This window comes from Auxenochlorella protothecoides (genome assembly GCF_000733215.1).
Source record: "Auxenochlorella protothecoides strain 0710 unplaced genomic scaffold scaffold72, whole genome shotgun sequence".
Taxonomy (NCBI): domain Eukaryota; kingdom Viridiplantae; phylum Chlorophyta; class Trebouxiophyceae; order Chlorellales; family Chlorellaceae; genus Auxenochlorella; species Auxenochlorella protothecoides.
Window position 1 is genome coordinate 105,619 of NW_011934305.1, and position 25,462 is coordinate 131,080.

The following is a 25,462-nucleotide window of genomic DNA, read 5'->3' on the forward strand; positions in this document are numbered from 1 at the left end:
TCCCCTACCGCATCCATCCGTCGCCCCATTTGGGGCTCCCCTCACACGGGGTGCTTCAGCTTGGGCGAGGCGGGCGAGACCATGCTGAGCCCGGCGTGGAACCAGGACAAGGCCAGCGAGCTCAGCAGGTGGCCCACCACGAGCGTCGTGGGCGCGATGGCAGCGCCCATGGAGAACAAGCGGCCCGTGAAGGACTTGAGGCTGCGGCGGCAGGGCGATGGCACAGGCAGGCTCAGGAGCAGGGGGGGAGAGGCTTTGGGAAGGGCATGCCGCGGCCCTCGGGCATTGTGCGTCCCCATGGAAGCTAGAACCCCAGCGGGGAGCGATCATGCAAGACCCACACCGATGCCCGGGCCAATCACCCACCCCAGCACGTCGCTCCACCAGGGCAGGATGCCCAGCAGGCCCAGCGTGACGCCAAATGCTAGCGCCGTCTGCTGCCACAGGTTCCCTGCGCTGGCGGCCAGGAAGAGCCGCCCATCCCTACGGGTGCCCGAGGTATGGAAGGCTTCCGTGGCTCTGTCGAGAACTATGCGGGGTAAGTTTGCTGATGTACTGCTCGTTTCCACAGAGACAATGGCTTTAGCGACCTGACAGCAGACAGTCTACATGCACTGATCCCAAGGCCTACCCTTCAACTGACGAAATGTTGTTGCCCGCCTGGCGCAGCCCGAAGCCCCACTGGTAGACTGCCCAGAGACTGGCACCAAACAGCGCAGCAAAGGACACCGCAATCCACTCATAGGCCAGCATCCAACCCCACATGGGGTCCACCTGTGTGTACGGGGCAGCGGGGGGATGCAGGACCTTGGAGACAAAGTGGGATCATGGAAACCTCCTCTGCTCTGGTGGAGCCAATGAATGACAACCTCCTCTACCGCTCCCGGGGGGGGGGCATATCTAAAGACTCCTCCTCTACACACATTAGGAAGCGAACGGCCACAGCACCACTCCCAAGCCCACAACCCTCCGCCCACCTGGGTTGGGACCAAGCAGACGGCAAAGCCGACGGCCAGGCACAGAGAAGTCAGTGCGGCCAGCAGGATGACCCAAGGCATGCACGCCACCCTTTCCAGTGCCAGGGCTCCAGACATGCCGGGCGCGCCACGTCTAAAAGAGAGGTTCCGGAGGCAGGGACTCAGGCTGGGGGTCCGGCGCATGAAGAGGGCGAACAGCAACCAAGGGCCGGCGGCCAGTGTGCTGACCAGCAGGCGGCTGGGCCCTGTGTCTGGGCCGGGCAGGCGCCGCCGCAGCGCCTGCCACCGCTCCATGTTCCCCGATATGATCCAGCTGGACCACCAATTCCAGGGCTTGAAGCTGGAGAGCGTGAAGTGAAGGACAAACAGCTCATCCTGATGTGGTGTTGGGAGGAATGAAAGGAGGGGTGTGAGGGGTGCCCTGAGTGTTCCAGGTGGCTTGGGATGTAGATGTTGCACAACTACAGCCCCAGGTATGTAAGGCAGTCTCAGGCGCAGTCTCGCACACGGGGGCAGTGACTCGCTGACCCATCTGCGCTTGGAAACACATCCTCCATTCAGGTCCCTGGCTCGGTGTTGCTGAGGAGATACCCACCCAGCCCCCACGATGCCCTGCGAGCCCACCTCGGGCACCATCCATCGGTTGCTGTTGAGCACATACAGGCCCAGGTCTGCATTGTACTCTGTGGGAAGCCTGCCCATCCTCACACGGGCCGCCGCGCCTCCGGTGGCATTGCCCGGAGGCGGCCGGGCCCAGCTCTCGCTCAGCAGCCGGCCCCTGCCAGGGTCAAACAGGGGGGAGGCTGCAAATCCAGAGAAGTAGGCGTTCAGGAAGCCCTGGTCGCCGCCGGTGTAGCTGGGGGTCTGCTCGATGCGCGACATCATGTCGCTGAACAGCTGGGCCTGGGGCTGCAGGACCATGACCCCGGAGTTCAGCCGCTCCGAGTGCCGCATGACACCACAGAGACCGTCGCAGAGGAAGAGGGCATCCAGGTTACGCAGGGCAATGGTGTCAGCATCCAGGTACACCACTGTCGGTGTGGGGGCCCGAAGGAATGGCATTGGTAAAGTGCGCTGTTGGCCAGAGTACTCATGTGAATATTCCCTCCATCATCCGTGTGGGAGACTGTGCATGCTGCAATGTGCACGATTGGGTCAGCCGTGCTCCTTGAAGGCGTGCAAGCCTTCCATGGCCCATGACAACGCATGCTCATCCCTCAGGCCGGTACCTCGTTCATACTGAGTGAGATTGAATACCAGCAGCTTGGTGTAAACTGCCCAGAAACGGGGTGGAAACGACCCAGAGGCCGTTCCTGTCCACAGTCCAGGATTCTGAACTGCATCGACCTGCACAGAATGGACAGGTCTCTGATATAAGGCGGGCCAGCACCATGACAATAGCACCACATCTAGTTTTCCCACACGCACGAGGAACCCTCGCATGGACGCGACACGCAACCAGTCCCCGACAGATATTGAATCGCTCTCCGACGCCGCGCACCTCGTGTACGATCCAGCCATCCTTCCTCAACACGTTCTTCGAGAGGTCTGAGACGTGAGATCCAACCACGACGGCCACCAAATCCCTGCGGCCGAGAAAGTGGAATAGTTGCGGACGCCCCTGCGGGTTAATGAACGGCATGAGTTTGATAATGGGAAGGCACACCGTCCTGTCCCAAGTACCTGGTGGTTTGAGACTCCCGCAGTGACTGGCCGAGCACACGCATTCCCAGTAGGAAGTCATCCCCATACATGAGGGAGACGTAAGCCTGCTTATGTTTCGTCCCGGCCTCCGGCTTCCCATCACCAAGGACTTGAACTGCATGGACTGTGCAAAAGACCATCAAGGCAGCTAATAGGTTGAGCCACCTCATAATGGACCCTCGAGCTTTCTATGACCAGGGCGCAGAGGATGACCTCCCGGGAGACTGCAGATTGTCACGGTCGGGTGGGTGACCTCGGGACACCAATAATCCCCCACGCGACGTCCTGAGCGGGAGCCTTCACCAGGAAGTCGAAGTCAGATCTAGTATGGAGTGGGTCTTTGAGCATCGTGGGGTCTTGAGATCCTGTTTGCGCAAAAATTACGTTGCCGTGCGCATGAAGACCTCGCGCCACCCCGATCACGTAATTTTGATCATGGCGCGATATGCGCGCTGAACTAAAGCCAAGTTGAGCTTCCGTGATGGGCGAATTACGAGGAGATGGTAATACTGCATTGCAATGTCCCATCCTAAGAGCCTGTCAATTAAATCTGGTGGTCTGGCAGGACTGCTCTCACGGCTGGAGGACGGGCACGACCTGCACATCTCGAAGAAACTGGAATCGGTGCTGAGCCTGTGTCAGGATGATGGCACATCCGTACACAGCCACCACTCGGGTGGAAATTCCAGGGCAGCGGGGCCGTCTCGCATCGGGGAACCTCGATGGTCGGACCCATGCTTTCCCTCTTGCATCGTCGATCATCATCACTACGGACAGCAAGTGCGACCTTCCGAGAGTCAAAGTACGTCTCTGTGTGAGAAGAGGCAGGAGAAGAAATATGACAATGCGCGCATGCGCGCGCATGCGTGCCGGGAAGTGGCTGTGGCCAGCCATCGCTAGCAGACGGAGACCCCCTGATCAACCCCCCGTGATGGTACACAGCCTTGTGCGACCTGCTGGAGCAGAGCCGGACCTTTGCGTCACCCAGTGCCGAGGATGACATGGCAGTGGCATGGGGATTGCAGGACTGCCTGGTCTCCCTCAGGTGACAAGATCAATGCACAGGGGATGACACGCCTGGTGCACTCTTCGCAAACTACGCAGTGCCTGGGCCCAGTCCGTCACAACCATGCCCATTTCACTCCCACAGGGGGTCGCTCTTCAGTCCAGTGCCCAGTGTGGATACAGTGACCCGCTTGCGTGCCGGGATGAAGGCCAGGGTTGCACGGGGCTGGTCGATGGAGGCCCTGGGGAGAGGGGTCAAGCTGGCGAGGGAGGGACGAGCTCCTGAAGCGATCCCACACTACCTCAAGGTGAGCGCTATGCTAGCCAGATTGACACTGGGTTGTGAGTCCAACTGCCTGCCTTGCTTGCCGCGACCTCTTTGGCCTCGGTGGGGGTTCCGCATACCAAGCCCGACAGCCTCACATCGGCTCATGCAGCCCAAGGTCGCAGCGGCAATGCTGGCCTGTCTCGACAGCTGCCCAAGTGCTCTGCCTTCCCCCCCAGGCCCTGGAGCTGGACCCGACAAACCCCGACGCGCACGTCGCGCTGGGCGCGGCCCATGCCAACGCGGGAAGCTGGCAGGAAGCCGCCGACGCCATGGCCGCCGCCCTGGCCCTGGACCCGGACCACGCCAACGCCCTGGCCTACGAGCGGCGCATCGCCCAGCGGGCGAAAGAGGAGGGCGTGGCGCTGACGACTTTGCGGCGCGCAGGGCAGCCAGGGCCCTCACGACCGGGCCCGGAGGGGTTGCGGCCGGTCGGGGAGGCGCCTCGGGCAGCCTCCCCCCCTGCGCCGAGCGATCTGCAGGACGACGATGCCGTCGACTGGCCCCGCTCGCCCAGCCCCGAGCGCGGGGAAGGGCTGGACCTGAGGAGGGCGCTGCGCATCGTGAAGAAGCATCGCCGCCAGAAGGGGGGCGCACAGCAGTACGCCGCTGGTGGGGGAGGGGAAGGCATGCGCACTCCATGCCCCTGGCGTACCTTGTGCTCCACCCGCAGCGACACACGGTGCTCACAGCGGGTTGGTCTCGACCATCACGCAGGGGCCACAAGACCAAGCACAAGCGCAGGCACAGTAAGAGGTGCGCATTGCAGGTTGTCGATGGCTCTCGATGGCATGCTCCTCCTTGGGCCAACCAGTTGCTGTTTCTGTGTGCGACGCCTGGCTCGACCCTGGCTCGTCTCCTCCACATCCCAGCAGCCGCAAGCACAAGCACCGATCTGGCGATTGATGACCGCGACACGGCTCGCTCAAGCTCCGGCGGCAGGGACCCCGGTGGCGACCAGGATCTGGTCTGCCACCGCCGACAGGTCGTGCTCGGTGCTGCTTTCCTCGAGCCGACCCTGGGACTCCCCGGGCAGCACACCGGTGTCCTCCGCCAACCTGTGAGGGGGTGTGAAAGAGGGGCAATGGCTGTTGAAGGAAACCAGACTTGGGAAGGGCTTAGACTTCATATCAGAGCACGGTTTGACATGGCAATGGTGCATGCAGGGCAAGCCGATGAGGCCCCTCGTTCCGCACAGCCCTTGCTGGAGAGGGCAGCAGCCACCTCACAGTGCATCCCTTGCCCTGAAGACTCAGCGCGGACCCTGGCCCACAGGCGAGCTGCCCACCCACCGACGCAGGGCCGCTGCGCAATCGCTCAAGCTCTGCAACCCAGAGGGTGCTGCATCTGCGCCGTACACTCCGGACTGAAGGTCCCGGATCTTGGATCGCAGCGCCTGGCAAATGGGTGGGTATCATACAGGGGGTTGCTGGCTGAAATGCAACGCTTGATTCTGGCAGCAACATCACTGGCCCCTCCAAGCCAGAATATCCAACAATCGGTCAGCGCAGTCCCGATATCTTGTAGCTTCTCAACCTCATTCCCGCTCACACATGCCAACCGACCTCCAGGTTCTGGGGCTGGCTCTTGGCAGGCAGCGCAGGCAGTCGGCTGCCCGCATACAGCTCCAGGAGGCTGGAGAGGCGCAGCCCTGGGCCCTCCCCCACCGCCCCCGCCGGGCTGCTCGACTCCAGGCCGACCCCGAGCGTGAGGAGCAGGGCGGCCAGCAGCGCCAGTCCAACCCTGGGGGGCGGCAGCCAGGACTCGCTCGTGTCCGTCTGGAGGATGAGGAGGAGGGAAAGCGGGACCAGCGGCACGGCCGCCTGGCGCAGCACCGGTGCGGCCGCCGCGGCGGCGCTCGCGTAGCATTGCCACGCCCCATACACGTTTACGATGGGGCTGAATATCGTGCTGGTCGCCAGCCGCCAGACCGGATCCTCGGCGGGCTGTTCTGTGGGTGGGGCGGCGCCGCCCGCCAGCTGTGGGACGAGGGTTGGAGAGGTGACAGTGGCGCTGAGCTTGGTGTCCAGGCAGAGGGGCAGCGTGCGTAGTGATGTTATGCGACTGCTTCTCTGCACTGAAAGCAAATAAAAAATCTCAGCAGCCAGCTCTGTGATGTGTGCACGGCAACAACCCAGCGTCCAAACATCAGCAGCATCGGGCAGACTCTCAAGGGCGACCCCTGTCGCATACTGCAGCCTGCACCTTGTAGTACTCGTCCAGAGCCCGGTGGAAGCCGCGTTGGCCCATCTCCTCAAAGGTCAGCTGCTCCCCTGCGCCGAAGGATCTATCGCGCTTCAGCACGGCGGGCAGTGATGGCTTGCCTGCGGGATTGGGGGGAGCAAAATGACCAAGGCGGAAGTCATGGCTGCAGTACAGGGATCGTAGCCACAGATAACAGGGTTCCACGCACCCAAGGGTGTCCTCATGAGCGGTTATGAGCTTGGGCGATGAGCAGGCTGGAGGATGTCGGCAATCGCAGGATGGTTCCGAGATGTGTCCCGCAGGGGTGTCCCGGCCTGGTGGGTGCGAGCTCCAAAACGAGAGGGCTTAGTTCCCTTATTGATGCTTGACACAATTTGACAACTAACTAAGACTAATCATGCACTCGATGTCTGGTTTCATGTCGCATAAAGTACGGGGTTGATTCCATTTCTTGATCGCCACGGAGCGCCTTTCCGATTGGGGTTTCGATGTCACCCTAAATGAAGTGCCGTCAGGTCGGGCAGCAGGTTTCTTCCCATTACATCTCCAAAACCGCTGCTTAAATGTATGCCTGTGAGACATGTAGTTTATTAGCCAAGCCGTTAGTGGACGTGCATCGGTGTGTCGCGCATGGCACAGACCGTGGGACCCCCCTCCGGCGCCTTTGGCAGGGAAGGGCGAGAGCTTTCGCCTCATCGCGCAGTGCCCCTGGGGGATCGCTATCACCATCGCTGGTTCCATGGTGGGTGTGGTGCTCGGAAACATCTTCTTGAACCCCCTACGCACTGGCATGAAGGACCCAGGGACCGTGTCTTGCTCATATCGAGTGAGTTCAAGCTCCCCCACACCTCAGCAGTCGGGAGCCGCGCGGCCACATACATGCGACATCAGCCTGTCAACAAACAGCATCCATAGACTCTGCAGCATCCTGTTATGGGTGTGGTGCGGATGTCCAGACCCGGAATCCCGCGGCGGCTGGCTTTGTGCCCCCTGATGTCCTGGCCACCAAGGCCCGCTTCCACCAGTTGGACCAGCTGCTGTGCACAAGGTAGGTGTTGTCGGATTACCTGGAACTCAAGCTGATTCTCTTTCAGTGGATTCCTGCTTTTAGTCATGGCCGGAAGGGAGGATGACGCCCCGCCCCCCTTGTGCTGCCTGCCACGGGAACAACACCATCCCCCCACCCACCAACACACATTTGCACACATTGTCTCCAGGTGCCAGGGGCTCAATCACGGTGCCCCCATCCCAGGGGTGGCTGACCTAGCAGTCCAGGCAGCCGAGGACGGCTCACGGCTAGTCACCCCAGAGGAGCTGCGGAACAAGATCATGTGAGTGTGCGAGTGGGCATGACTCCAACAGGCGGAGGAGTGAACGCTGAGGCTAGATCTGCGACCATGGTGGGCATGCTGTGCAGGAAGCCTTGCAATGCCCGAGCCAGTGGCCGGCTTCCAAAACCGGTGAGCGGTTCCAGCAATCACGGACCATCTCCTTCACACGCCCTTCTTTCCTCTCCTTCCGAAAGGCACCTGCGCACCGCCAAGGCCTTTGTCGTGCTGCTGGTGGACCTGGTGGACGTGTCTGGGACGCTGCTGCCCAGGCTGCGAGACATGGTGGGCGCCAACCCGGTCGTGGTGGTGGGCACCAAGCTGGACCTGATGCCCGCCGGGGTCAGACCGGACCAGCTGGCCACGTGGCTGCAGGCCGCGGTGGAGTTCAAGGGCATCCGCCCCGTGGCTGTGTACCTGGTGAGGCCGGCGCTGGGCGCAGGGTGGCGGGGCGCTGGGACAGGCCACACGGTGCCTGGCGGGGCTGGGACATGCTTGCTGTGTTGGATGACGTCCCCTACCCTCACTGCTGCTCGTTCAAACATTCCCGCAATGAGAGCAGGCACCCCCTCATACTCCCGCCCTTGGGCACCACGCAGACCAGCGGCAGGACCAATGCAGGCGTGGCGGCCGCCGTCGCCGGGATCCGCAGCGAACGGCAGGGCAGGGATGTATACCTGATCGGCGCCGCCAACGCCGGCAAGTCTGTCTTCCTTCGAGCCATGGTCAGGTGCGCAGGGCGTGCGTTTGTCCTTGAGGCCAGGTGGCTGCGTGACGAGGCCCTTGTGTGCGAAGGCATCACTAGTATTAGGCTCCTCTGCGGGGCGCACAGCATCACTCCTCATACCCACTGGGCTTGCCAGCTGCAGTGTGGACCGGCCACTGCATGCCTGGGGATCGCCGCTGCGCCCCCTGGCTCATGTGGGAGCATGCCCTCCCCCCCACGCACAGGGAGATGGCGGACATGGGGAGCAGGTCGTACGACCCTGCCGCCATAGGGGCTGGCCGGCGGCTGCCCACCGCCTCCGGCATCCCCGGCACCACCCTGGGCCTCATCCCCCTGCCCGTCTTCTCCTCGGGCGGCTGCCTGGTCGACACCCCCGGCGTCCACCTGCACCACCGGCTGCCACACGCGCTCAGGCCGGAGCACCACGCCGCCCTGGCGCCCCGCGGCCGGCTAAGGGGGCGCGGGGTGGCAGTGCCACCTGGCGGCGCCGTGCTGTGGTGGGGTGGCTGCGTCCGCCTGCATGTGGCGCCCCACCGCGGCCAGCACGTGTCCCTCACCTTCTTCGGCCCCAAGTCCCTGCACGTGGCCGAGGCAGGCGGCGGCGAGGAGGCCGCTGGAGGGCTGGCTCGCGGCGCCCCTGGTGCCGGTGGTGTGGGCGCCTGCAGCGATCGACCCCCGCCCCCGCCCGCCGACGGGGCCTGGTTCCGGGGGGGCAGCGCGGCGCTGCTGGAGCGGGGCCTGTCGCGCCCCCGCCGCCTGACCAAGCCCCTGGCGCCCGGCCAGCCCAGGGCCATCGCCGACCTGGCCGTCTCGGGGCTGCCCGGCTGGGTTAGCGTGCACGGCAGCGGGGCAGGCGAGCTGGCACTGGAGGTCTGCGTCCCGGCCGGCGTGGAGGTGTTCTGGAGGCCCCCCCTGCCCGTGCATGTACCGGCTTGATCGTAGTGAAGGACTTGACAGGCTGTGATTTGTACGACCGAATGTTCGACAGGTTTGGGGAAAAGGGCATCCCTTGGATCAAGTCTGAGCGTCCTGATGGGTGCCAAAAGGTATGGGAGTGAAAACAGTGGTGGGAGGAAACAATGCCGAGAACGTGTAGGTGTCAAAAATATCAGGTACAGATGGGAGGTACATGTTGTAGGCTGATAAGCCGCCATCATCATAGGATCTGAAAGGCCGAGGCAACAATCACCAGACATGCGCAGCCCTGATCCTCTGAGGAGGGAAAGTAGCTGGTGCGCCGGCGCGTCCCCATGGTACACCACCACTCGCTATACGCTGCAACCTTTCAGGGGCGGCCGCCTTCGTCCCAGGGCGACGGCGCCACCATGAGCATCTGGATCTCGCTCCCCTGGCTGCTCCTCCCACTACCGGGCGGCGGCGACGGCTTGGGGACGGCGCCGCCGGGCTGCGCGCGCCAGCGCAGCACTGCGTCCTGCACCAGCACCTGGGCGATGTTGACAGCCAGGGGGCACATGATCATGACCGCCGCCAGCTCCAGGGAGGGGCGGCCCGCGAAGGCGGCGTCCAGCCCGGCAGCCAGCCGCTGCAGCAGTGGGGCGCACGCAAAGATCTGCCCAGGGGGGTGGAGGAAAGGCAGTGTGAGACACTTGGATGAATGGCTGCAGAGGGGCATCGGGGCCAAAGTATTGCTGCAGCGATGTGCAGGTAGAGAAGACAGGAGCAGGCCGGATGCAGAGCATAAGGCACCCGCCTCACAACCCCTCTAGCAGCTCCTCGACGACGCACGATGGAGGCGCAGGCGGCGCGCGCGCCGACAACGCACATGACCCACTCCAGTGCCTGAGCGGCCCAGCGTTCCCAGCGTGGAGGGGTACCTGGAGTAGGAGCGAAAGATGAGTGATGTCCAGGTCTCTCCAGCGCGCCGGTGTGACATCGACGGAGGTCTCACGACATTCAGAGCCTACACACATAGCCGCTGCATCTAACAACCTCTCGGCACTCACCATAGTCGCCACAGGGCACCAGGACCTTGAGGGCCCCGAGAAGGGTCTCTTTGATGTCCACAGCGCCCTGCCCTGCCTCCCCGGAGGCCACTCGCATGATGATCATGTGCAGTCCCAGGGACAAGGCCATGCCCAGGGTTGTGTCGGCAAGAAAGGCAAAGAAGTACCAGGAGCACTCGGAGGAAGCATGGCCGTTGGGGGTGTGCGCGATGAGGATCGCTGCGGCAACACCTGTCGGGGTTGGAGGGGCGGCTTCAGTCGTGCTGACCCCAGCCAGTGGCCCTGCATCCCGCAGGCACTGGAAACTCCACCCTGTCGACCCCTTACATTGCATCAAGACATACCTGATGCATGAGCAGCTAGCATGCCCACTCCCTGCTTTCCAACATCCAGGCTCCAGACAGAGAGTGGTCGCTGAGGCTTTTCATACGACCTGTGCTGGGGGTGGCTTGCATGTCACGTGGAGATGGCAAGGAGCTCACAGAGGCAGGGAAGAGTACTCCAAACCACCCACATGGTACGCAGACTCGTGCACCACCTTTTGAGGAGCAGGGAAACCACCGCCAACAGGGCGAGGAGGCCTTGAGCGGCGAGCGCCACAGGCCCAGTCAACAAGTGACACTCATGCTGCGGCCCGAAGGGTGGCATGCTCCTCTCTTCTTGCAGACTCATCTATTTCTACAAACGTTGATAACGTTGCCGCAGCTCATCTGGTAGCTGCCGAGGGCCAAGTGCAGACAGGTTGGGGGTGCATTCCGACACTGTAAAGGAGCCGGAGCCCCTCGAGTCGATATTGCTCACATCAAGTGGTGGATGCATCAGTTGAAAACTTGCTTCACGAGCCTTAGTATTCAGTCAGCAATTTCATTGTTTCACATCGCGACGTGCCTCGAAAGGGGTTCTTACGCGGTCAGAGCCATCGCCAAGCCCGAGTCAAAAGGAACGGCATGCCACGCTTTCTCTTCCTGTTTCCAGAGCCGGCCTTGGCAAGGACCTCGGCGTGTTTCTCACCTATCCCTACTTGAGCCCTGGGTTATTGCCTCTCCATCTCTTTTACCTACCTCCGCTCTTGTTGAACGGTGTTACTCTGACACCTGAGTAGCTCCCCAGTACTGCGTGCTCACCCTTGCGCTACCCCGCCTCCAGCTCATCCGGGTCGTTATGTTTGATTTCTTTGAGATTCTTACCGCTTCATCGTCAGAATTATTGTCCCTCTTCTCACCCTTTTGTCTGGCCGCGCCGCAGCAAGCTTCCGCGGGCGGGGCCCATTCAGTGCGCGCGTCCTCCTCGGACCCGGTCCTCAGACGACCGAAATTACCTTCTGACACAAATCCCATCCTTACGGTCAGATATACTCTGCCGGATCCTCTGACCCTTTTCCAGTCCAGCCACAGACATCGCCCGGTTCTCCCCACCACTCTGCATCTCCCCATACCACACCGTCCCCCTTCGGATTGGCCGACTGCATTTGGCAGTTGTTACGAGGGTCTGCCACCCCACATCCACGGGCGGATCCTTGTCACTTCCCACTACCAAGGTGCCTGGGTCTCTGTTGCCCACTGCATTCGCGCCCACATCCACCATCGATGAACATCGTCAGCACCGCTGGCAACCCCCGCCCCATCCTTCATCCATCATCCCTCACTGCGGAGGAGGATGTGCACAAGATGGCCTTCAGAACGTATCTCGGGCACCCTCGAATGTATGATCATGCCTTTTGGTCATCTTAATGCCCCCGCCACCTTCCAAGCCCTTATAAACTTCCTATTCAGTGCGTTGCTGAACAGGTTTGCTCTAGTGCACCTCAACGGCGTCTTGGCACACAGCCAAACTCTTGACGACCATCATCTTCACCTCCGCCATGTCCTTCAGACCTCTGACTCCACCCATCTCCATGCCGAGCCCGCCATGTGCAACTTCACCCGCGCTCGCCTCAAGTTCCATGAGAATGTCCTCGACTCGCGCGGCATCTTCACCGCCCCCTCCAAAGTCAAGGACGCAATCAAGGAACTCTTAGCGGGTGCGGTAAAAATCGCACTTGGATGGCTGCACGTGGAGGTGGGGGACGGCAAGAATCCCGAGTACCTGTCGTAGGTGGCGGTGATGGTGTTGAAGATTGGGCTGAACACCAGGATGTCGTCGAGGTCCACGGCAACAAACTTGTTTTGCAACGCGCTGAATAGGGTGTTCATAAGGTTTTGAAACGTGTCAGGGTCGTTTGTGAGCCTAAACGGTAAGGCCAGCCACTCGTAGGGACCGTTACAGGTCTCGAAGGCCGTCTCGTGCTCGTTCGTGGTCGACTCCCGCCCGCCCGAGCATCCGGGATGGTTTTCAATTTCAAAGTGTTTGGAGGAAATAGGTTCTGTCTAGAGGATGCGGTGAAGCTGCAGCCTTCGCTCTAGAGGAAGTCGTGTACGCGCTGTGTGGAGACGTTTGCCTGCGTTACGAGGGTTCCATTGCAGCGACCGCGAATTGTGGCCTCGGTGGGAACCGTGTCGCCTCGGCGAACGAGCCCTCGGGAGGCTGAACAGCATGGGGCACTTTCCGCATTGTCCACCGGCTAAGATACGGTATCTGAATGTCAACAAGGTACTCGAGGACTTCCCGGCAATCTGTTTGTGAGTTTTCGCAAGTCTATACCCGAAGAGAGCCGGCAGTCCTCCAGGGTAAGCCACCCAGCCGCCCACAATCCCAGTCCAGGCCTCATTCACAATGCATGTCAGGTCAGGTCAAGGCGTCGTTTGCCATGAGGATGCGCATCGGGCACGCACAGAGGGCAGGGCAGGCGGGTGGCTGCGCCACGGAGCGCTACCTCCTCCCGTCCAATTTGCCATACGGCGTCCAGTGTAGCCTGGAGACGTCGATGTCTATCGTCTTCTGGTTGGCGATGGAGCGCATGTGCTCCTCTATTATTTTCTGGGTCACGCTGATGATGTGGTCTCCCTTCCAGTACTGCGAGGATTGAGATTCAGGGTGGAAGGGGGTGTGGTACCTAGCCAGTTGAAACGATGCAGCCTCATCAGGACTGGTGCTCGCCAGTTTGCACGGCGACATGCACCATCCCTCTGCCCGCTCCCCGACCGAGTCCGTGCAGAATTCTCTCCCAACCCTCTGCCACTTTCTTCCCGGCCTCCCTCGTTCCTCCATCCAGACACCGTGCCACTTCCGCCATTCTTTCGGTCGTACCGCCGCCCCCGCCCCCCCCCCCCCCCCCAAACCGCGCTCGGGTCGACCATTACCTGGCCCTACTTCACCAATTCCAGCGATGCTCGCGACTTCTTCGGACTCATTGATTTATTCCGGTGCTTGAAATCCCACTCTGACCTCATGTTCGCCCCCCCTTACCGAGCTGTCGGCGAAAGTACCTCGCTCTCCAGGAACCCTGCCGGCGCCGCCGACTTTAGAGCTTGACGATACGCCCTTTCTCCTTGGCTCCTGTGGTGGATAGGCCTATATCCAGCCTTGTTCAATAGGGGAAAGTGTCGCCTCGAAGCTGGTACCATTGCAACTGTGCTCCTAATCCAGCGCACTTTCCTTTGGGAGGCACGACCAGGGGATTTCTGCTGGCAGCCTCAGCCTCATCCACCCCCTCCGTTCCGAGTTTCTCTTACCTGATCCCGGACCATGCCTCTACAAGTCGCGCAACAATCACGGTCAGGCATGTCTCCGATGCCACAGCAACGATATAGCACCCATCGGACACTGCAGTACTGCTGGGGCTCACCCTTCCAGGCAAGGCACTCTTCAGCATGGTATCTCTGCGCTTTGATCCTATCCACCAATGTTCGAAACTGGCAAGCCCACTGCCCTGTGCTGATTGACAATACAGACGTGCAGGCCGGGTGCCGTACTGTGCTTGCAAGCATGCTCAACAAGGGGAAGAAAATACACACTCTGGGCTCACGCGATCAACAGAGGCGAGGTGTCCCTCGCGCAATCAGCCCACGTCCAGCGTGGGCCGTCAGAAGAGGTCGGGGGCAGGTCCCCCCGCCCCCACCCCACCCAGCAGCACCCCCGCGCTCTCCGGCAGCAGCACGGTCAGCGCGAGGAGGGTGATGCCGAGGGCCAGGGCCTGTCGCGTCCCGCTCACCCCCGACACCTCGTCCTGGATCCAGCCCTCCGACTTTCGCTGGCACACCAGGACGTAGAGGCCAAAGGGGAGGGCCAGGGGCCCTCCCAGGGCGCCAAAGCCCAGCAAAGCATACACCACCAGGCTGGAGAAGGCGAGCGCGCCCTTGCCAAAAGCCGCCTGGGTGACGGTGACGGGGGAACGTGAACAATGGCGTGCGAGACTCGTGGCGTGCGAGACGTTTGGCCCAGCTGCTGCCTTGAGCTCAGAGAGGCAGCAGGCTTGTCCCTCGCCGGCCCTCCAACAAGAGGAGCAAAGTTTGCTGCCGAGCTCCGGCAGTAACATGCCAGTCAACAGCCCCCAAGAGCTCACCAAGGTGGTCCGGCCGCCGTCCAGGCAGCCCACAGGTAGGGCGTTCAGTGCGGTGTTTACAATGCCCGCCCAGCCGGCGACGAAGAGCGGGGAGACGTACAGCGTGGGCTGCGCGAGGGCTTCCTGGGTCAAGCCCAGGTTGCCCAGGGTGGACAGCAGGAGGCTGCCGTGGAAGAGCGCGGCGGGCACCGGGATCAATCCAGGCTGCATGGAGGGGGGGGGGGCTGGGTGGAGAGGGAACGGAGGAATGGCTTGCTCCCCGACAACATCCATTCCGTCCCCGGCCCCAATGTCCCTCTTGGAAGGTGCCAGCCTCCTGAATTTGAGCACAGTAAGGGCCCCCACCCGCCCTACTCCGCACAGCCCCTGCAAACGCTTGCCTCGACGACGGCTCCGCCGTGAGAGGCCTGCAGGCCTGCAATCATGAGCGCCAGGGCCGTCGCCCCCCCCCCCAACAGCCCTGCCGCCGCCAGGTCGAAGAGATCAGTGCGGCTCCGGACCAGGGACGCCAGCTGCCGGATGCTCCCAAAGGTGCCCAGCGCGGTGCTCGGCACCAGGAGACTGGCGAGGGTCGGAGGAAAGAGGGAAAGGTGTGCTGTGACAAGCAAGGAGCGCCGCCACCCCTGGGAGTATGCCATGCGCGAGCGTGACCTCAGGACTTCAAGTGCAAGTGTGCCTATAACCCCCCCCCCCCAATAAAAAACGGGCCCGCAACAGACAGCCTGGCCTCCACGCACGGTGCCTTCAGCTGGATGCCACGCAGACGGGCCACCAGGGAGTGTCCTGCATCGTGTGCAACCTACAGCGGCGAGGAAGGAGGAGGGCATGGTTCCAGACCCGGGAAGATCAAGAGAATCAGGCTGGGCATGCAAGCCAGTCTCGAGAGACTACTGCTGCACCGTGGAATCATGGCCCCACAAGTCCCGCACCTGTGGAATGAGACTCAGCGCCCCCACAGACACGGCCGCCGTCAGGAAGGCCTGGGGGTCGAATCCTTCCAGGCCCGGCGGCAGCGCATCCCCGCTGATGCTGGAGGGGTTGGCCAGGAAGGCCAGGGTCTCCTGCGGCACAGGGAGGGTGCAGAGCAAGAGCTTCACATGTGCATGTTGGCGGGTATGCACAGACCCTATCCTGGATCCATGGCCTGGTTTGAAGCCAGAGATTGAGGGCCATTTCTTGCAAGCATACCCCCTCTCACCTTGGGTAGGAAGAGGAGGGAGGAGGCGAGCCCGAAGCTGAGGGTGGATGCAGCTGTCAGAGCCACCAGCAGCACTCCCACCCATCGCTGCCAGGTGGCGGGGGGCGGGGGCACTGCGGCAGCAGCGGGCAGGACCTCGAAGGCGACAAAGGAGTCCAGGCTGCGGTCGCTCTTGTCCTCATCGGCCTTGAAGGCCGCCTCCACATCCAGGATCACCCTCAAGACGTACTTTCCTCCTACAGGGAAAGTGAACAGGACAGGCACGGTGGGGAGAGGGGGCTCGAGAGGATCTGACGCAGCTGGAGGACGGTGCAGGTTGCGAGGCTCTTGCATACCATGGCGTCAAACATCCTGCAGCCACCCAGGCCCCGGCCTCATCGCGCACACCCGCGCCACGTAGCGCACCGTATGCGTCGTGCAGGCGCTGCATGACCTCAGCCACCACCTTTTCCCGCTTTCCCCTGAGGTTGCCGCGGAACATGACGCCGCCCTCCAGTCCACTGCTGGGCAGGACGTCGGTGACCCAGAAGGTGTCGGGCCCAAAGACCTTGGACTTGATGTCACTGATGCATGGGAGGGTAGAGTGTGGACCGTTGTGCCACAGCGCCATGCCGCAGCGATTCCGGCAGCGGCTGCTGCTGCTGTCCTGTTTCTTGAAGGCACGAGCAGACGGGCTGCCCTCCCAGTGTCACACACTCAGACCGGACTCCCACCCACACGTGCTGGCCCATCAACCCCTCAGGCCTCGCACCGACCTGTAATCGTCCTTGTCGATGCCGTTCTTGGACCGGATGAGGGAGTTCAGCAGCTTCTCGACCTGGCGCTGCAGGTCCTGGCCCCCCGCCTCCTTCTTCTCCTTGTCCTGGAAGTCCTCCGACTCCGCGAGCTTGCGCGCCTGCTCGATGACGCGCGCCAGGGTGTCCTCAATCTGGGACGCCACGGCGCCTTCATCCTGAGCCTTTGACCGGGCCGCGTCAGCGGCCCCAATCTTCTCCAGAACCTGCTTGGATGCAGACACTTCGATGGCCGGCATGACGTCCTGCGGTCCGTACGGCGACGAGGGAATTGTATGACCTGGTGCACCTGGAATCCTCGGCCCAGTGCCATGCTGGGTGACGCCGACCACTCGTGGGGTGATATGAAAACAGGGCCAGCTGGACCCATCAGAGCATTCATGTCACTTGACAAAAAGCCTGCCTCCCGGCAGCAGCACCTCCCACCTGGTCCTTGGAGGCTGCCTTCTGGTCCTCCACCCCCAGCAGCTCGTCCAAGCCGCTGATGGTGGACCTTATGCGGTCGGAGGAACGTGAGGAAGCCCCCTCCTCCCCAGAGTTCTGTGCATTTGTGGGCTCGCTGCTCTGCAGAGCCCTGCACCTTCCCATGGCTCGTGTGCCGCACGGCCCAGAGCCAGGGAGGAAGGGTCTGAACTGGTGGCGGAAGCGGCGAGGCTGGAATCCGGCACTCGCGGCGACGACTCCCACCACGTCATGTCGGGTTGCAGTGCAAAGGTTCGGTCGCATTACGGTGGTCATGCAGGCTCTTGAGGCAGCAATCCGGAAGGTCGAAGCTGGTGCGGAAGATGTGCCTGCCTGTCACGGGCCGGACAACTGGCTGTGCTTCGTTATGAAAGTCCCCTGTCCACCAAATGCACCAGTCGGACGGCGCATGCCAATATTCACATGCAATGCTTGCAAGCACCCTGCCGGTTGATGTGTACAAGCGGGGCCCACATGCATAATGGACGTGTAGGATCTGCTCACTTTCCATCGAGTCCCCCGCCCGAATGATCACGCCAGGTGGATCTCGCAACGCAACCGATTGATCTGGCAGTGCAGTTTCAAGAAGCTCTGATTATACATGTGCGAGTAAAGATCACAGAGACAACTGGGTCCCTCCCGCTATCGCGGTATGGTGGCGGCATGGCGGAGGGATGGTGGAGGAGCCCGGCTGTGCAACCACACCACATAGCTCGCGACGTGATCCGGGACGTCAGACGCAAACTTAATGCCCCTGGGTAAGCGTATGTGCAATGATTTGCGCAGATAAAACAATGCGACGCCTCGCCACTCGGGAATGCGCCTTGAATAAGGCCAGTCAACCCCCCACCCCCCATTGTAGGGATCTGAATGGCGTTGCGCACCAGCTCGCTCGCATCTCCCCCAATGAAACGATATCGGAGCAAGACGCCGATGCGCTTGTGTCCAGTCTGCTCGAGTATCTGGCGGAGTGCCCCCTCAGCACTTGGAATGGGGCTGCCGCAGTGGTAGCCCATGCCCGACCCTTCCTGGCCAGCAGTCCAGCGAAGCACAAGTTGAGGAGAGGCATCCATGATGCCGTCCTGCTCAGGGCCCCACGCGAGTCGTCTGCAAGGACAGGAGGCCAGGGCGGGTGCCGAGAGCTGCTACTCCTCCTCGTGGCTGCCGAGAATCTGAAATGCTCGCCGTCAACAGACCATGGCAGCTCTGGCGACGCCGTGTCTTGCCAAGATGCATGCGCCGCGGCCTTGGTGGCAGCCTGCCGAGCCGCCGGCCTGGGCGATGGCTGCCTCGGACCCGCTCTGTCAGCGGTGCTGGAGCTGCTGCAGACGTGCCTGACCCGCCCCGGGGCCAGCCTGAGCTCCAGCACTGCAAGCCTGCTGAGCGGCGCAGCGCTGGAGCTGCTGGACCCAGCAAACGCAGGGCTGCTGGAGTCCACGGGCGCCCCCCTCAAAGCAGCCCCGGCTGCCGGCTCCTCCCCAAGGCCTGTCACACAGAAACTCAGTAGTAACAGCAGGATGTCTACTGCAACCAGCGACAGCGAGGGGGAGGGGCTGGTGGGGACGCCCGCCGGGATCAAGCGTGCGGCGCTGGTCTGCCTCCAGGCGGCGGTGAAGGTCGACCCGCGCTCCTTCCACCAGCACTGGCCCGCGCTCCTGCAGGGCAGCAGCGTCCCCGGGAACCAGCAGGTGGGATGTGGGTCGGCCCGGCAGTCACTGGGTGGGTAGTTATCTTTGGCTGACCCCCAACAGGGCACTCGTCGCCGAGCAGCCAGGCAGCTGCAGATCCCACGCCTGTTGCATGCAGGAACTCCTCTCCTGCTTGATGATAGGCATGCCGCCTCCCAGCGCTTGCATGCTCTGCCACCTGGTGCGGTCTCCAGAATTCACATCCGACCCCCGGCTGCCCCTGATCTCCCCTGCCAGACTTCGTCCGTGGTCAGCGCGCTGGCACACGACGCCTCGCCCCGAGTCCGCCTCGCCGCGGCCGCCAGCATCGCCACCTTGCTGCAGGGCGTCGCGCAGGCTGCGTACTTGGGGCTGGCCGAGGTGGCACCGGGAGGCAGGACGGCGAGGTGTGTCGATGGGTTGAGAGGAGGGCAGCGTCCGTACCTGTCCCCGGCATGGGCAAGGGCTGCAGGCGTCAACACATGGTGTGCCAACATTGCAGCGGGCCCCAACCATTCTGAGCAAATCCTGATCCCCAGATCACCCTTTTATTCCTCCCCCCCCCCCCCCCACCGCTTCATCCCACTGTCTGAGCGGATGGGCCACCTGGTGACACGCCTCCACTCCCAGCTGCTGGCCGCCCTCTGCTCAGAGAGCCAGGCCCGCGTGCGTGCCGGCACGCTGAGGGCGCTGGGCACGCTGGCGGTGGGCAGCCCGTACTCGCGCCTCCCGCCCGAGCTGGCCAGCGAGACTCTCGAGGTTTGGGTTTAGATTGGGAAGGCAGGAGGAGGGTGTGGTGTCAGAGGACCAGAACTCTTAGGGATTGGCTGCGGCGTGACCAGACCGCAGTCTAACACCCCCCCCCCCAAATACCTACAGGCCGTCCTCTCGCGGCTCACTGCGCCCCCCCCCACTGCTCAAGACCTGCCGGCTCTGCTCACCTGCCTAGCCGCGGTGGTGTGCCACACCGCCGGCGTGCCCTTCCCCTGCCCCGCCATCCCCGCCGCCACGGCCGCTCTGCTGCGCCTCGCCGCGACCTCAGCACCCGCCCAGCAGCTGGACGCCCTGATCACACTGCGCGGCCTCGCGGCGCGAGAGGGCGGGGCCCTCGCCCCCGTCCCCTCGGCCCTCGAGTCGCTGCTTGCAGCGTTTGCGCCGCACCTGCGTGAGGCCAGCGGCGCCACCGCCCAGGCCGCCGCCCAGATGCTCCGCCTGCTGGCCGACGTGGCCGCTCGGGACGCGCAGCGCACCCAAGCGGTCTTAACCCTGATCCGTCGAGCCCCTGCGCTGCATCTGGGCGCCACAACCCCACCACCGGTGGCCGCGCCCGAGGTGCGGGCGGCGCTCTGCACGCTGGGTGCCGCCCTGTGGCCCGCCGACGCCGAGCTGGCGGAGCGCTGCGTCCGCGCGGCACAGGCAGACGACGCGTCGGCGGTGCGCTCCGCTGCCGCGCAGGCCGCGGCGGGATTGGTCGAGCGCTGCAGGTCGGAGCAGACCCCGGCCGCAGCGACGCCGGGGGGGCATGGCGAGCAAACGCTGCGTGCTGCGCTGGACGCGCTGGGCACGCTGGGCCGCGACCCGGTGCTGGCAGTGCGGCTCGCCGTGGCCCGAGCGCTGGCGCCCGACCTCTGCGCCTGGCAGCCGGCGCTGCTGGCGCTGGCGCTGGCCCTTGGCGCCGACCGGCACGAGAGGGTGGCGAGCCTGGGCTTGGAGCGCGCCGCCGCATCCCTCCGGCAGCGAGTGGATGCAGAGGGGCGGGGCGCGGCGGCACGAGACGCACCCGCCCTGGCGGCGTGCCTGGCGGGCGCGCTGCGCCCGACCCGGCCCTTCAAGGTGCAGTGGGCGGCCTGCGGCCTCGCCCGGGCCCTGCTGGAGGTTGGCAGCAGCGCAGGTGAATGCGTGGCCGTGCCAGCCCCGGATCTCGTTCCGCCACTGCTGGAGGGCGCCCTTTCCTCCCCCAGCGAGCGCACCCGGGCGCTGTGTGTGGAGCTGCTCAGGACGGCCATCCCCCAGATGACGGGGGGCAGCCTGGTCCTGGTCCTGCAGCGCCTAACAGGGGCGCGCCAGGGCCGTCAGCTCGCAGGCAAGGTTGGGGGGGGTGGCAGGGGTGGTGCAATGGCACAGCAGTGGATGCATCTGTCTGCGTGTGACTGTGTGAGTTGGTGAGAGACTTGGGGCTCAGGTCTTGGCAGGCATGAACGTTTGCCAAACATTTCCATTCTCATGTCGTCCTCCAGGGGACACTGTTCAGCGCAATGCCCCTCACTTGCAAACTTCCCAAGCCAATGAGGAAGCAACACGTCCTCCTCCACTCGCAACGAGCTTTGAGCCAGAAGAGGATGTCCTGATCCGCCTCGTCCTGAAAAGAGCAGAACACCTGGGCCTGGCGGCATGGGGACTGCCCTGCTGCACTCCTACAGACCAGTCAGCACAGGACAAATCCGCACACAGCCCCACAATGCTCGACTCCATGCTCAGCGACTGGCTGCGCCAAGCAGAGGATACGCACTCCCTCCAAAGCCTGGAGGTTGCCAGGCGAGGACTTGACGCCCTGGCCTTCTCTAAAGAAGGCCAGGAGGGCGAGAGTGGTCCTTGCAGCATGCCGTGATCGGACCCCTACTTTCCCTGCCCCTCAGCATGCCCCGGACGTCTTCTTCACGTGTATTCCATGCAACCCTCCTTCCGTATCGTCAGCTAGATGGCTTCAAATCTCTGTGGCAACCAAATTTGCTCACCCCTGTACACAAGATCCACCCGATGCTGGGTCTACAGGCAGGCACAGGACACGGAGCAGTTGCATACTCTTGCCATCATCAAGCGGCTGCCAGTCATGTTGAGGCTGCTTCGTCGCCTGCAGCCGCAGCAGTGACATCCATGGCCGCCCTTTCCTCCTGATTCGACTGGTCAGGGGCCGATGGGCCCACTGCGGCGCCCCCACCAGCCGCAGTCCTGCCCATATAAGCCTGCTCCAATTGCACCTGCAATCAAAACACGCAGAATGGTGGGTCATATGTGTGATGCACAGATGGCACAGATCGGATGGCTACTATCATTTTGAAAGCAAGGGTGGTGTGCTACAGGAGAAGGGAACTGTAGCCAGGGCACAGAATTCCTGTCAGGATGGCATCAACCACCTTCAACTTGTTTGCACGCCTGGCACAGAGCTGGAAAACTTCCAGTCATATGCATTCGTGGGCGTCTCTGGGGTCACCTGGCTGCGCGGTGCGCTGTAAAATGACTCATGACCCATACCAGAACAACTCCTTCAATAACATCCGCGACACTCACGGCCTGGTTCATGGCAGAGAGACGCCGGGATGCAGCCATGCATCGCTTCAGCACACCCTCCAGTTGCTTCAAGAAATCGACTATTGGGTGCAAGGTGGGAAAAGGAGTGCAACATTAGTGTGCTGGTAGAGGTGTTCCCCTGTTAGGCTTTCAAAAGCTATGCTTCCTGGCTCTCTTTAGATCCCTTCTGGACAGATACAATACCTCAGAAGTCACCTTGCGAAGGGGACGCGTCGCCAAACCTTACTGTCCCATGTTCTTGGTCAATGCTGGCAGTCAGCTCCCCAGAGTCCACCATCCTGCGGCATGAGAATGCAGTCCAATGATGGGGGTGCACTGGCCAGCTTCTGCCTACCAAACCTTGACAGAAACTGATCCTTTCCAGACACTGTCAGGGAGCGCGCAGCGTTGAAGCAGGCACGAGGAGCTGAAGCCTGTTCAGTAAACACATGCTATCGAGCCTGAATCCTACCTCAGTATGAGGGGCTCCACCTCCCGTACGTCTAGTGACAGCTGAACGAGACAGTGACGGGGAAGAACAAGTTTCTATTCTTGGTCCTTATTTCCACTGCAAAAGTGTCAAACGAGGATTCCGAGAACCTGGCCCACCACCTCACATCCACTTCACAAGACATGGGCAGAGGAAAAGAGCCCTCACCAGCTCTGCAGCCTTCTCAAACGCGATGGTGGTGTACACCTTGGTCAGTCTGCGCACCGCCCTCGCCTTGGAGGCCTGCAGCGCCAGTTGCAGCAGTCCCCAGTTCCCGTCCTGGGTTTTGTGTACGGGGCCAGGGGCAAGTGCTGTTGAAGGGCTGGAGGGACGACGACTGCCACAATGGGCAGGTTCCTGCTCAGCAGCAAGGTCCGCATCATGCTGCTGCGCCCCGCAATCTCCGGGGGAGGCCAGCCAGCCACCCGAGTGCAATTGAGAAGCAGTGTTTGGACAACCACGTGTGCTGCAATGCCTGAGCTCGCCAATCCAGACCCCCCTCTCCATGCGCTTCAGCACCTGGATGAAGGCAGGCGCCGACGTCTCCAGCCAGGAGGCAAGGTCTGGGAGGGGTCCCACCGCTGTCAGGTGCCGGCCAGCAGTCAGGTACAGGGCACACTCGGACTTCACGGTGCGGCTGAGGATGGGCGGCGCGCTCTTGGGGAGGACACCAACACTCGCTGCAGGGTGGTTGTGGAGTTGTATGTTCAGGGCTTGTGAGGATGACGGCGGCAGGGAGAATGCCGGGCAGAGCAGCATGGTGCCCTGCTCCAACAATATCCAATGTCTGTGCAAGACCATGCCGGGGACGGAGCAACATGCAGGCCGGCCTCACCCTTGTGCAGGACATGCAACAGCATCCACTTCTTGGCGGCTGCTATGGTGACGGCGCTGACCACCCCCGAGGGCACAGAGAGCGCACATTCAAAAAACCACAGTGCGCAAGCGTAGCGCCGCCTGAATTGAGATTGGAGGAGGGGAATATGTGGGATGGGGTGCCATGTACGGGACACATGTGCAGGCTCAATATTCTCCAGGCAGTGCTTTGACAGACCACTGTTGCCGCTTCAAGCACATCTGCGACGCTCATGTCCTCACTGCAGCTCACCTGGTGGTCTCCACCAGCCCTCCATAGTAGCAGTAGAGGAGCACATCCAGGTTGGTCGAACCAGTCTTGGAAGGATCCACTGCATGCATGCAAGTAATATGTGCAGCTTAGGGAGGTGTACCTGTGACATACAATATCTCCAAACATATGCAGCAAGTGCCGTGAAAGAATAGCTTACCTTCACGGTGAATCATTGCCTGGAGCTCACCCTGAGCCTGCAAGCCGGTCCAACCCAGCACACGAGCACCAGTGACTTACCGTCATAGGCTTCGTGCTCAATGAAAGGGAGTGCAGCATGATAATTCTTGGTGAGGATGCACCTGTTGCAAGAAAATATCTTGGGTATGAGTGCGAATTGGCAGATGTCATGCCGCCATGAACCTCCTCACACAATCTCTGCAAACTTGCATCCCACTGAAGCGGTATGCAGTGCATTGCCAAAGCGACGCAAGCCAGCTGAATAGTCATTCTGTACCCCAGCCTAACTCACAGCTGGAAAATGTCAGCATGCAAGGGGCTGATGTACTTTGTGCCAGGAATGAGTCGCAATGCTGCCTTCCGCAAGGTGCAGAGGGCGGACTTTCCAGCCCCTTCCCTCAGAGCCGCAGACTTCATGCGTCTGGCCAGACGTGCGACTGGTGAGGGACAGCAGCAGTGAGGTAGTAGAATGGATCAGGAAGGTGTCAGGCGGCCCCAACTGTGGATGCTTTCCGTCGTATCGATGCGACAAGGGGGAGTTTGCAGGAATACTACGTGCAATCTGTCCTTCCCAACATACCCAGGGCCTTGTCGATGCATCAGGCATACAACCTGTCTGCTCTAAAACCCTCTCAGCCACCAACTCTCACCAAGTGGCATGCTCAACTGAAGCTGGCTCGCATCCCCATTTTCCAGCAGGGCTACCTCAGCAGCCAAAAGGTCCATGTTCCTATGAGTGTCTGGGCTTGCTCTGCCCACAGCATCCCTGCATTGAATGCGAAGGAATGGTCAGCCTACATGCCTGGCAACCATACACCACATCTACCCTGCGCACGATTGCAATGTAGATATCCTACATCCTCCTCACACTCACAGCAAGTACAGGCATCCCAGGGACTGCACGCCTGGATCTAGGGACGCAGCAGCAGCCAGTAGTGTGTCGCGATCGCTGTTTGCCAAGGATTGCACGCATGCGTCGGATTCAAGAATGCTCTTCAGCTCCGTCGCATTCGTCGTACGAATGCGGGTGACAAGCTCCTCCATGGCAAGTGATCTAGGACTCAAAGGCCCAGCCCGATGACCCCTTATCGAGGGCAGTACGTTTGAGAGTAATCAGATCTCCAGTGTGAGCGCGATATATACACAGAACGCGGGCACAGCCTTCCAGTATATTAGGCTAATGATTTCAGCACTGTCTCAAGCAGGGCGCATGGCCTCTCAACGGCGAGGTCGGACTTGATACCTCCCCAATGCATATATGCCGCGCATAATGCCCGACCTGGGTCGACCAGATCTGCAGTCTACCGTCAGAATCCTCCCCGCAGCGTCTACCGAGGGTGACGTCCCCACCCTCCGCGCGCGAAGTGTTGCAATGAGGCTGCGTGTGTTTGTCCCAGGCACCGGCCAGCCTACAGCGCCAGAGCGGGAAACGCTGGGCAGTAACGCCGGAGACCTGGGCCGATTCGATCCTCTTCGACGCGACTTCTGTCACTGGGGCCACCGAGTTCAAGGCAGCATGGTGCGAGAGGGCTGACGCCGCCGGCCTAGACTGTGGGACCAGCCAGCCGTGACCACTGGGGT

General features: G+C 62.1%; 12 protein-coding genes across 12 annotated transcripts; 4 read left to right on the top strand and 8 right to left on the bottom strand.

Annotated features, from left to right (window-relative positions):
- Positions 1-41: 41 nt before the first annotated feature.
- Positions 42-2,039, bottom strand: F751_5874 (Glycogenin-1; the record flags this gene model as incomplete). The annotated part of the gene is made up of 5 exons (XM_011401696.1): positions 42-201; positions 367-519; positions 632-774; positions 978-1,352; positions 1,602-2,039. 5 exons carry the CDS (start codon positions 2,037-2,039, stop codon positions 42-44), a joined length of 1,269 nt encoding a protein of 422 aa, XP_011399998.1.
- Positions 2,040-2,504: 465 nt separating this feature from the next.
- F751_5875 (hypothetical protein) lies at positions 2,505-2,802 on the bottom strand (the record flags this gene model as incomplete). The annotated part of the gene is made up of 2 exons (XM_011401697.1): positions 2,505-2,563; positions 2,661-2,802. The coding sequence occupies 2 exons, from the start codon at positions 2,800-2,802 to the stop codon at positions 2,505-2,507; spliced, it is 201 nt and encodes a 66-aa protein (XP_011399999.1).
- A 1,087-nt stretch (positions 2,803-3,889) lies between these two features.
- On the top strand, positions 3,890-4,917 carry F751_5876 (Tetratricopeptide repeat protein 14; the record flags this gene model as incomplete). Its single annotated transcript, XM_011401698.1, has 5 exons — positions 3,890-3,994; positions 4,191-4,370; positions 4,494-4,612; positions 4,729-4,767; positions 4,887-4,917. The coding sequence occupies 5 exons, from the start codon at positions 3,890-3,892 to the stop codon at positions 4,915-4,917; spliced, it is 474 nt and encodes a 157-aa protein (XP_011400000.1).
- A 19-nt stretch (positions 4,918-4,936) lies between these two features.
- Positions 4,937-6,440, bottom strand: F751_5877 (hypothetical protein; the record flags this gene model as incomplete). The annotated part of the gene is made up of 5 exons (XM_011401699.1): positions 4,937-5,069; positions 5,304-5,407; positions 5,577-5,990; positions 6,205-6,335; positions 6,425-6,440. The coding sequence occupies 5 exons, from the start codon at positions 6,438-6,440 to the stop codon at positions 4,937-4,939; spliced, it is 798 nt and encodes a 265-aa protein (XP_011400001.1).
- A 515-nt stretch (positions 6,441-6,955) lies between these two features.
- Positions 6,956-9,207, top strand: F751_5878 (Putative nitric oxide synthase; the record flags this gene model as incomplete). The annotated part of the gene is made up of 6 exons (XM_011401700.1): positions 6,956-7,042; positions 7,173-7,264; positions 7,434-7,547; positions 7,742-7,964; positions 8,144-8,274; positions 8,496-9,207. 6 exons carry the CDS (start codon positions 6,956-6,958, stop codon positions 9,205-9,207), a joined length of 1,359 nt encoding a protein of 452 aa, XP_011400002.1.
- Positions 9,208-9,747: 540 nt separating this feature from the next.
- Positions 9,748-10,601, bottom strand: F751_5879 (hypothetical protein; the record flags this gene model as incomplete). Its single annotated transcript, XM_011401701.1, has 3 exons — positions 9,748-10,106; positions 10,236-10,466; positions 10,580-10,601. 3 exons carry the CDS (start codon positions 10,599-10,601, stop codon positions 9,748-9,750), a joined length of 612 nt encoding a protein of 203 aa, XP_011400003.1.
- Positions 10,602-13,043: 2,442 nt separating this feature from the next.
- On the bottom strand, positions 13,044-13,407 carry F751_5880 (hypothetical protein; the record flags this gene model as incomplete). Its single annotated transcript, XM_011401702.1, has 2 exons — positions 13,044-13,187; positions 13,354-13,407. The coding sequence occupies 2 exons, from the start codon at positions 13,405-13,407 to the stop codon at positions 13,044-13,046; spliced, it is 198 nt and encodes a 65-aa protein (XP_011400004.1).
- A 169-nt stretch (positions 13,408-13,576) lies between these two features.
- F751_5881 (hypothetical protein) lies at positions 13,577-13,986 on the bottom strand (the record flags this gene model as incomplete). The annotated part of the gene is made up of 2 exons (XM_011401703.1): positions 13,577-13,670; positions 13,847-13,986. 2 exons carry the CDS (start codon positions 13,984-13,986, stop codon positions 13,577-13,579), a joined length of 234 nt encoding a protein of 77 aa, XP_011400005.1.
- A 210-nt stretch (positions 13,987-14,196) lies between these two features.
- F751_5882 (hypothetical protein) lies at positions 14,197-17,256 on the bottom strand (the record flags this gene model as incomplete). Its single annotated transcript, XM_011401704.1, has 9 exons — positions 14,197-14,484; positions 14,677-14,880; positions 15,051-15,237; positions 15,414-15,475; positions 15,606-15,737; positions 15,875-16,110; positions 16,280-16,437; positions 16,630-16,913; positions 17,095-17,256. 9 exons carry the CDS (start codon positions 17,254-17,256, stop codon positions 14,197-14,199), a joined length of 1,713 nt encoding a protein of 570 aa, XP_011400006.1.
- Positions 17,257-18,307: 1,051 nt separating this feature from the next.
- F751_5883 (hypothetical protein) lies at positions 18,308-18,637 on the top strand (the record flags this gene model as incomplete). The annotated part of the gene is made up of 1 exon (XM_011401705.1): positions 18,308-18,637. One exon carries the CDS (start codon positions 18,308-18,310, stop codon positions 18,635-18,637), a length of 330 nt encoding a protein of 109 aa, XP_011400007.1.
- A 10-nt stretch (positions 18,638-18,647) lies between these two features.
- Positions 18,648-21,125, top strand: F751_5884 (hypothetical protein; the record flags this gene model as incomplete). The annotated part of the gene is made up of 4 exons (XM_011401706.1): positions 18,648-18,818; positions 19,056-19,556; positions 19,677-20,885; positions 21,120-21,125. The coding sequence occupies 4 exons, from the start codon at positions 18,648-18,650 to the stop codon at positions 21,123-21,125; spliced, it is 1,887 nt and encodes a 628-aa protein (XP_011400008.1).
- A 1,573-nt stretch (positions 21,126-22,698) lies between these two features.
- F751_5885 (COP9 signalosome complex subunit 3) lies at positions 22,699-23,772 on the bottom strand (the record flags this gene model as incomplete). The annotated part of the gene is made up of 4 exons (XM_011401707.1): positions 22,699-22,854; positions 23,071-23,255; positions 23,411-23,532; positions 23,684-23,772. 4 exons carry the CDS (start codon positions 23,770-23,772, stop codon positions 22,699-22,701), a joined length of 552 nt encoding a protein of 183 aa, XP_011400009.1.
- Between the last annotated feature and the right edge of the window lie 1,690 nt (positions 23,773-25,462).